Below are 9,913 nucleotides of genomic sequence, written 5' to 3'. Positions count from 1 at the left end.
CCCGCGCGGACCGGGACGCGCGCGCGAGACGGAGCTGCGTCACCCAGGCCTGCGGCGGCACGTGACGGGATGCGGCAATTAGGGGTTCGGTCCGGCAGAGGGCGACTGGGAGGCCGGGCGGTGAAGTCAAGTGGCGGTGGCGCCCTTGTCCCAAGCGTGACGGGAGAAGAAAGAAGCGGGGCTGAGTGGTTCAGCCCGTTCGGGAGGGGGAGATGAGAGAGCGTCGGATGGGAGGAAAAAAATAGAAGGAAGCGGTACATGTGTAACCGGTGGCAGTGGCAGGTAATTACCCCCGAACTCCACGAGTAGGTTCATATTTGAGGGAGTTGGAGTTGCAAAAGAGGTGCTCCACCAAAATGAACTGGGGCTAGGCTGCTCCAAAAAATGGTGGAGTTGGGGTGTTAGATTGCGTCCACCCCCGGTCGGTACCTGAAACAACGACCACCCCAGGAAACGCCGCCGCCGCTTCATGTCGCGCATCGCCGGAGCGCCACCGCCGTCCGACCGTCCCATCGCTGCCCTATCGCGCGCGCACGTCGATCGAGGGCCTCGTATGTACCTTTATCTGTCGAGAAGACAGGTGCAAGAATGGTGAGGACGGGATGAGCTGCAGAGATAGAAGGCGCACGGCGCGAACGGAAACGATGACTCTTGTCAAAGGAAGGCTCGCCGACGGCGATGGTGGTGCTGTCGGATACGGCTAGGACGGCTTGACATGGATGTTGCAGTGAGCATCCCCGGTGTTCGTTGGTCTGCCGTTTGTGAAATCCGCCGGGATACACTTGCTCCGGCGTCGCCCGTGCACCGTGTGCGTTCGTGGTGCACGGCGACGACGACTGGACGCCGCCGTCTGGACAGGCCGTTCAGTGAAGCGCTGCGTGGCCTGAGTGAGAGTGAGCGGGCGAGCGGGCGATCTTCCACCGATGCCGTCGGCCAGGTGCAGACAATGCCGCCACGCCCGACGCCCGGGAACACGGATCACGCAGAACGTCGTAAGTTCAGTGTCGTCTTCGCCTTCGATCTGGTTTGCCGAGCGGCCGCTGGCTGGCGGCTGGCGGCTGGCGGCTGGCTGCTGGCTGCTGGCTCGCCTTGGCTCCGCGTGCACTGCTTTGCGCCGGAGGGACGGAGGGTTTTTGACGCGCGGTGCCGCGGTGGCCTAACTCGGACCGATGTGTTCGCATGACAAGGCTATTGAGGGTGCATGTTTGTTCAGATAGCACGTACTTTGTCAAATATTTCACACTTCAGTCTTTTCCGTTCTACATCTTCGTAGCGTAGAGACCTCCACGTTTGAACTAGAAATGTTAGATTTCCCACTGGAGCATGTGTTTTTTCGAGAAAACGTCTCACTGGAGTATGTGTCGATGGGTCTCCCAAATTTGTTCCCTCTTGTTTGGCTTTGGACCCAAATTACTTGTGTCGAGTCGAGACTGGAGACCGATCCTTTCAAAAGGAAAGGAGACTCATGTCAGCACGTGCTGTATGCATCCCAGATCGATGAAAAATACAGTTCAGGTGTTTAGCAAAAAAAAAAAAGTTCAGATGGCATATTGGTTTACAGAGTTATAAGCTCAGTTTGGCATGCTACGAACTTGGGTAACCGAAGTTTAGAGCAGTCAATTTTTTTTTGCAAATCTGGGGGACTAAATCGCAAATTGGGTGAAAATGACAACCGCAGCGGTGAAAGCGGGGAAAACTCCCCAACAAAAACGCCGATTCGCCGCACAGCAGAAACAGAGAACACGAGTACGCAGCCTGAACAAAGCTTCCTCCACCGCTGCCTTCCCTTCCTCCGGCGCGCCTGCTGCCATGGGGAAGAGGTGGCTCCCCCTCGAGGCCAACCCGGACGTCATGAATCAGGTACTCCACCTCTCCTCCTGCTTGGTGCCTTGGTTCCGCTTGCGCCTCCGCCTCTCGGTCTTCACGGCGGGGGCCCTGACCCTACACGATCGGTGCAGTTCATGTGGGGACTGGGGGTCCCTGAGGACGTGGGGTTCTGCGACGTGTACGGCCTCGACGACGAGATTCTCGCCATGGTGCCCCAGCCCGTGCTCGCCGTCATCTTGCTCTATCCCCAGGTGATCCCCTATTCCTAGTTGGACCTGCGCTTGCTGAGGTTGCTTGAATCGCTTGCGCGGAGGACCTTATTACTTTGATGTTTTGATGGGCAGGACCGGATCAAGGAATCCCAGGCTTCGATTACCTCACCGGTGGAAACCAAGGTGAGTCTGAATTGTATGAATGTATGGTTGTTCAGATAGTTGGTTTCTATCGAAGATGCCCAACGCCTTTATTGATACAAAGCAGTTTATTCGGTGGAATTAGAGTTGCTTGACTGCTTCTCACTGTAGATGCAGGGAAAGTGGCAAAATGATATTTCAAACTTGTATGTTGATTTTTCTTGTGTGATTGTAGGTGAACATCAATCAGAATGAATTTTTAGTGTCTGCAGTTCTGTACATACTGTTGGCGTATACTTTACATTACTTATCAAACTTATTTATGAATGGTACTATTATTAAAATCTAAGCATGTTCATTCAGGTTTGTTGATATTTCTTCTTTCTTGTAATAAAAGTCTCCTAGTTTTATCTTTCTGGGGTGGTTAATACACATCAGTGGCTAAATGTTTTAATAGATTTGAGGTTGTTATAGTTAGAAGTATCAATAGGTAGTCAAATCAGCTCAGTAATGATGCATTCTTAGCACATAGATCAAAGGTTTCAGTTTCATCAAATAAGTGAATCCATGCGTGAGATAAAGCTGGTTTAGTTTGTATGGCGTCGAATCATGCAGGTGAAACTTAACAAACTTGACTGCTGGGTTATTACTGAACTTTGTTAGCTGTCAAGAGTATAGTTATGCTTTTTTTTTCCCTCATTAATCCTAAAAGGCTCAAAAAACTGAAGCAGGAGCCCAACAAGAAAGTATATTTCACAAGACAGACCATTGGAAACGCCTGTGGAACAGTAGGTATTATTCATGCACTGGGGAATGCTGGTTCCAGAATCAAGCTAGGTATTTTTCTTTTCCTCTTTCACGAATTTTGAGCTCTTATTTAACTTTGCATCTACGTGTTTGGTTGTCTTAGAATAATCATATAATATGGGAGGTTATTTGATGAAACTCCAAATGTACATGAAAAGTGAAAAATAATCGCCCTAAGTAATCCCACATACTTGGTTTAATCGTGCAAAATTATCAGTCTAGCTGCAAAAAGACATAGCAATGTCCAGCTCAATTTCTTCGGTTAGTATTGCAGTCCATTTGGTCACCAACGTGCAACAGTACTTTGCAATGCTCTAAAAAAACAAACAGTAATTTGCAATTATGCATGATCCTTAAGGGTTAAGAGCATACAATCCTTCAACAGCAATCCTTTTACTGTAGCTATCTTTCACTTGTGGTGAGATCTGATCAGCACTTCATTTACAGGCGAGGGGTCATATTTTAAAAGATTTTATAAACGAACTGCTGACATGGATCCAGTCCAGGTGAGTGGTTCATATGTTACAATTTCAAATGCTTCCATGAAGAGGGATTGCTTCCTATGTTGAACTAACATATTGGGTACTTCATAATTTCAGCGTGCTGCATTTCTTGAGGAGGACCAAGAAATGGAAGATGCTCATTCTGTTGCTGTTTCTGCCGGTGACACAGAGGTTATTACAGCATGTGCCTAGTACATTAATATTTGCACGAGATGTATGGGTTTTACACATGCTGTTACTTTCTGTTGCCACTTGCCAGTGCTTATTAAAATAAAAGTGTGATTTCCAGTTATCAGTGATCATCTGGGAACTAACTGCTAAAACCATTTTGCTCGTCTAAAAAAACAGTTCGGTTACCAGCCAGAGCTGCAGGTTTGCAGCCCGATTTTCTGACCATTGGCCCATATGCCATGTTTTCCTTGCCATCATGTGATTGCATTTGTCATTCTAAATATGTGCATTCTGTGGCGAGTTTTGATGATAATATGTCATTGAGTGAGAATTGAGCATTTTTCATTTATGCACAGTATTCTGAGTAAAAAGGATTGTTATTGAAGAACTGATAATCACAATTAATGGAAACTTTGGTGGAAGATGGCCTTGAGCTTGTTGCATCTTTGGTTGTCATCTGACAGATCTTATTTTACATTGCAGGCCAAGGATGGAGTAATTGAACATTATGTTTGTTTCTCTTGTGTCGATGGTATGTAACATACAAACGCCTACTAAGACACCATAGTTGGAATTTTTAGCAAATTCCCAACCATTAATCTGCTAACCCTACCTTTTTTTTATCCAGGAGAACTTTATGAGCTTGATGGAGGTACCTCGGGGCCAATACCTCATGGCCCTTCGTCCCCTGATACCTTGTTGCAGGTAAATTGATCCACTCATGTTATTTCTTTTCATCAACCATTCTGCATTCAATTTGATGTTCTTAGCTTATTACATGGGAAGACTTGATGGCTGCAAAATTTATACATTAGACATGAGATTTTCTGTCGATGGCTCTTTATTTTCATTAAGACATGTGGATGGTGCTTATGGTTTTGGACATCTTTGTATGCAGGATGCTGCAAAGGTTATAAAAGCGAGAGTTGCACTGTATTCTGAGTCAAACAACTTCAATGTCATGGCTCTTTCAGTCAAGTAGTGATTACATAGCTCCAGAGATCAGCCCTAGAGGTTCCCGTTTGCTGCAACCTCACTTGAGTTCATCGTAGTTAGTATTGTTCTCTTGCCTTTGTTTCAACATTTCGAACATGGGAAAACGAAATAAGATGGCGACCGCAAAGTTGAGCTAGTTGGTACCCACACTTTGCGCCTGTACATAGAAGATTCAGATTTAGAGAACGGCATTTTATTTGCGAACTTTCTGAAGAAATGCATGATGATATGCTAGATACTACTAACGGAAGTTGCGCGGCGGTGATGGCTGCGTCCATCCTCCCACCTCCGTGCCTGTTGAGACATGCCGACGATGCCGTTCCGCTGTAGCCTGGCGGGCGGACTCCAGTAGTGAGCAAGGTTCAAAATCATAGCACGCCAGCACATTACGGACGGATTCGTGAGTTTTTCAGGATCCCAGCTGCGGTGGCCTCAGAGTCGCCAGGTTGTTCGTCTTTGGCATCGAGTAGTATACGTGTTGAATGACTGGGCTCGAGACACATTCATCCAAATTTCCAATCAGGCTGGTCGTCTGAACTCTGCGAAAGCCTGTACTGCTGGTTGTCTGGTTCGCCGCTCACCGCCCATATCCGCCGCTCGTCTGGGACTTGTCACTCAACCTCGTCGCCTTCCGGCCAAGATAAGTCGTCTCCTTTCCCGTCGTAAAGATAACTAATCTCTACACGCTTTTGTCGTTTCTGTTGGGGAAAAGATACATAAGCAAACGCTCTCATGACATTAATCGAGTGCGTGGCCTTGTTGCCACAAGATAACACTTGTCAGCTGAGACCCATCACCCTTCGTGTTCTCGTGCTTTTCATACTCGCTCGCACCGTCCGGTGGTAATTGGTACCATGACCTACGGCAACGGTGCACAGATTATCTCCAAATACAGATAGCAGCGACAGTTTTGACTCTTAGCAGATCCTGAACACTGCGTTTTATTCCTCATTATAAACATGACATCCAAACTAGACATCCACCGTGCAGTACATCCGATCCGCCACTCCGACCAAGAAGAAACGCACTTCTTACTACACAGCAGGCCCCCGGACACATGCACGTACAAAGCACAACATATCATAACGACTAGCTACGGCGACCCGAGACGCTACGGCAGCGACCGTAGGCAGCCATGCCGCGCCGGCGGTGGTCGCGCGCCGCCGCCGTCCCGCGCTGCCGTCCACGTACGCAGGACGCGCGCGATCCACCGCTCGCGTATATGCTCCTTCCTCAAGACCCCTGCGCCTGGTCGATGCGGTGCTGCGCCGCATCCTTGATGTCGCGGGCCTTGGACGCGAGCCGCGCCTTGGCGTGGTCCAGCTGGTCGGCGCCCGGCGGGTGCTTGCCCGTCAGGTACTTGTACATCCACGAGAACACGGAGAGCGCGGCCACGCCGAGGCCGCCGGATGTGACGAACCCGGCCGCCATGAGAGCCAGCGTGATGGCCGCCGGCACCAGCACCGGGCTGAAGATCACCAACACGGGCGTCGCCACGGTGAGCGCAATCACGGTGCCGGCCAGGATCAGCCCCGACAGCACCAGCATAGACCCGCCGGCGGTCGCGGCAGTCGCCGCCTTCAGGGCCGTCATCATGGCGCTCTGCCTCTGCTGCGTCTCGCCGCGCTCGCCGCCCCGGTGGAGGTCGCCGTAGCCCCCGCCTCCTCCTCCCATCGCGCCCCGGTGCTGGTCGGCCATGATAAGATAATCTACCGCGTGCCCACGCTGCCCAAGAGCGCTACAGCCGCTAGGACTACGAGTGAGGTGGACGAGGAAGAGGGAGAGTGCGGTGTTTATAGCGGGAGGGGCGCGCGTGGGGATGCGCGGAGGCGCGAGCTCGCGCGGCCGCGTGGGACGCATGCGGGGCTCGTGTCGGGCGCCGCGCGACACCTGGGGTGGTGTCGCGGCACTCGCCGTCTTATGCCATTTCCCTGAGGCGATACGTACGAGGTTTGTGTGGACGACCGACGCCGTTGTTGTTGGATCGGCCGCTCGACGCCGGTGGCAGCGGTGGAGGCCGAATCTGGCGTGGGCCGCGCTGTGCGGGCCGTAGTAATTTGAGCCTTCTCGCCTTCCTCTGTGCTCTGTATGGGTGGGGATTATGTCGAGTGACGTGGCAGGCCGACAGTTCCATTCCAACGATTTGTGTGCCCGTCGGCCCATTCACCTCAGACCTCATCACACCCAAAAAAGCTGTACAAAATCCATTCCCATTTCCTCCAACAATTGAAGTGTTTGGCATGGGCCGATTGCCTGATTCCGACGCTGGCGTGGAAAGTCAGGAGAAACACTGGTTTTTGCGGAGCCTTGAACGCATGAAGACATTCATGGCTAGATTGCAACATGTCCAAGTATGTCTGAGCATCGGAACACGATAACATTACATAAGATTTGGATCAGGCTCATAACGCCTGAGGTTGGCTAAAGGAGATGATGGAGGTACTGCCATATAATAAACTTATACGGGTGGTCGTGAGATTGTGGGCAGTGTGGCATGCACGGTGCAAGGCGATTTATGAGAATATATTCCAAAGTTCATTGCCGACATATTGTTTTGTGGAACGGTTCATAACAGAATTGGAGATGTTGAAATCAAGCCTAAAGTCGCAACAATTGGGCAGATATAGATTCCGAAGTGGATACCCCCTCCGCATGGTTTTGCTAAAAATCAATGTTGATGCGACCATGTCCAAAAACTCAAACACGGCAGCAGTGGCGGCGGTGGGGCGAAGTGCTTGTTGGAGCATCAACTGTGGTACTGAATGGGATAACGGATGCCGAGACAGCGGAAGCGCTGGCGTGCAGGGAAGACCTAGCACTAACAAGCGACCTACTCATTCAGAAATTCATGCTAGCGAGTGATTGTGCTAGTGTCATCAAGAATCTCCAAGGAGCTGGCATGAGCAGCTATGGACAGGTCATCCGGAAGATCAATGCAGGGAGAGGAAGATTCAGGTCGTGCACGAAAGCAGAAAATCCAACATCGATGCACATGCGCTGGTCAGGAGCTCGATTTATAGTCAGGTCAGTAGATATGTGTGGTTTCTAACACCACCTGTGTTTGTAATTCGTACTCCCAGAACTTTAAAAGGAGGAGAGATCTAAAAAAGGAGACCTTGGAAATTGAAAAGTTGTGACTATCCAATTGAAAAGTTGTGACTAGGATTCTAGGCAAAAGTTAGACAGGAAATCAACGGTTCGAAGCCGTTCAAACAATGCTAGCGTGGCCACATTAGGTCGGTCACCTCACCTATAGGGCTATAGGTTAATCAGCATGCTTACCCTTTCAGATGGAATCAATAGAAAGCTAGTAACTAGTAGCATCAAGCTTTTGCTGGTCCCCTAATCACGGCACTCACCCAGTCAGGCAGTCTCCCTTCCCTTCCTACCAAAGTCCTCAACTAGCCCACTTCCCACAGACCCACACTGCTCGAAATTGGCCTGCCTGATTTCGGCGGTGAATTTTATCCAAATTTGTTCCTCCCGGTTTAAAACTACTCCTCGAGAGCATTGTTGGTTGCCGCCGGATCCCCTATTGGCTGCAGTCCAACCATTCCTTTGTCCTACTATTTGTCTATGCAATGAAGATTTGAGGTGCAACCTTTTTCCACTTCAAAGTTCAATCCAAGCATGCCTTTGTCTCTTCCTTTTTCCTTTTCAATATTCCTTTTCCCCTAATAAAAATACTTGCACAGCACATCATTCCTCATGGGCCACTATTCATTCACAAAAACAGTGGCCTACTTTTGCCCCACGACCTGTACTAAATCAGGTGCCATACACATCGGCCGGCAAGTAGAGGATCGATGATGATCACACACACCTTTTCCCCTTTTGATCCCACCTTTCCACCCAGAATACCGAACAAGTTGGAAATCCATCCCGTATACTATACTATATACTCCGGCCCATCAAAATCCACTGGCCCCAACTCCAGCTGTTGCGCAGCACGACAACACTGTGCTGGATGCTGCCTGGAATCGGTAGTGTGGTGTGGTAATCTAATCTAATCCTTCCGGTGTGACGATTAACTGACGGAGGTGACGGAGGCATGCTTATCGCGATGTACCTTGTCTTACGTCGCGGATAAGCACGGGGGCCTCAGATTTTTATTGTTTGTTAGGAGTAAAGACGAGAGGAGGCTCCCGCTTCTTTCGTTGCTTGCGTGCTGCGTCTTCTCCCTCTCGTCTCGTCTCGTCTCGTCTCCAGCACAATCGGCAGCGCAAAGCGGGGATGGCGACGCTGACGGCTGACGCTCTCGCGCCACGCCCCACACCTCGCCCACTTGCTCCGTCCACCGAGGCACCGAGCTATCGGCACTCCATGACTTCTTTTCTCTTATATTTTAAGAGAGGGATTAGTTAAATCTTGCTGCCGTGAGCAAGCAAAGCCTTCTGCTACGTGGGAACCCGGCCCTGGAATTTCGGTTTCGTTCAGGGGGCAGATTTCGACTTCGTGTCATGAGTTCAGGTCACTGTTCTGTTGACTTGCGCTCCTGGTTAGCCGCTGGATATTTATCAGATGATGCCGCTGCCGCACTCATTGGTATTGACAAAGAACAAAGCGGATTGTTCTTCTTAATCTCGGCCTTGTTTAGTTAGGGAATTTGGGAGGTGCCAAATTACTGTTACAGCACTGTAGCACACTGTAGCGTTTCGTTTGTATTTGTGAATTATTGTCCAAATATTGACTAATTAGGCTCAAAAGATTCGTCTCGCAAAGTACAACAAAACTGTGCAATTAGTTTTTAATTTCATCTACATTTAGTACTCCATGCATGTACCGCAAGTTTGATGTGATGGGGAATCTTCTTTTTGCATAGTGTCAAAGTTGGAAGTTGGGAGTAACTAAACATGGCCCTCATCGCCTCCCTACACTTTTTGTACAATTTTTTTGAAAATCTTATGAGCAGATCAAAGCTCTCCCCACACCACTGTGACAAAAGTGACAATGACGCAAACACTGAACGGAAAATCGTTGGGGGCCCGAAATTCGCAGCCAAGACACTTGATTACACACAGCTTCTTTCCACTTGCGCGAGTTGCACGGAGCAACAGCGCCTTCCGGAAGAGCTCGTCCGGACCCCAGTTGCCCCGGCCAAGGCCTTGTTTAGTTGGGGAATTTGGGAGGTGCCAAATTACTGTTACAGCACTGTAGCACACTGTAGCGTTTCGTTTGTATTTGTGAATTATTGTCCAAATATTGACTAATTAGGCTCAAAAGATTCGTCTTGCAAAGTACAACAAAACTGTGCAA

The 9,913-nt window shown here is 49.6% G+C and overlaps 2 protein-coding genes across 3 annotated transcripts; one reads left to right on the top strand and one right to left on the bottom strand.

The window, feature by feature from the left end:
• Nucleotides 1–1,699: 1,699 nt before the first annotated feature.
• On the top strand, nucleotides 1,700–4,863 carry LOC101783969 (ubiquitin carboxyl-terminal hydrolase 3). 2 transcript variants are annotated; one of them, XM_022823964.1, is made up of 9 exons: nucleotides 1,700–1,860; nucleotides 1,959–2,078; nucleotides 2,172–2,222; nucleotides 2,909–3,017; nucleotides 3,435–3,493; nucleotides 3,587–3,661; nucleotides 4,145–4,193; nucleotides 4,290–4,366; nucleotides 4,560–4,863. In XM_022823964.1, exons 1-9 carry the CDS (start codon nucleotides 1,810–1,812, stop codon nucleotides 4,641–4,643), a joined length of 675 nt encoding a protein of 224 aa, XP_022679699.1. In that variant the 5' UTR covers nucleotides 1,700–1,809; the 3' UTR covers nucleotides 4,644–4,863. The 2 variants fall into 2 exon arrangements, with proteins under 2 accessions (XP_022679699.1, XP_004956408.1); XM_004956351.3 differs by having other exon boundaries at nucleotides 2,912–3,017; nucleotides 4,560–4,861.
• Nucleotides 4,864–5,766: 903 nt separating this feature from the next.
• Nucleotides 5,767–6,515, bottom strand: LOC101783574 (oleosin 16 kDa). The gene has a single exon (XM_004956350.2). It carries the CDS (start codon nucleotides 6,353–6,355, stop codon nucleotides 5,891–5,893), a length of 465 nt encoding a protein of 154 aa, XP_004956407.1. The 5' UTR covers nucleotides 6,356–6,515; the 3' UTR covers nucleotides 5,767–5,890.
• Nucleotides 6,516–9,913: the final 3,398 nt, after the last annotated feature.

The sequence above is a fragment of the Setaria italica genome, chromosome II (assembly GCF_000263155.2).
Source record: "Setaria italica strain Yugu1 chromosome II, Setaria_italica_v2.0, whole genome shotgun sequence".
Classification (NCBI taxonomy): domain Eukaryota; kingdom Viridiplantae; phylum Streptophyta; class Magnoliopsida; order Poales; family Poaceae; genus Setaria; species Setaria italica.
This window is presented reverse-complemented; position numbering and strand designations above follow the sequence as displayed.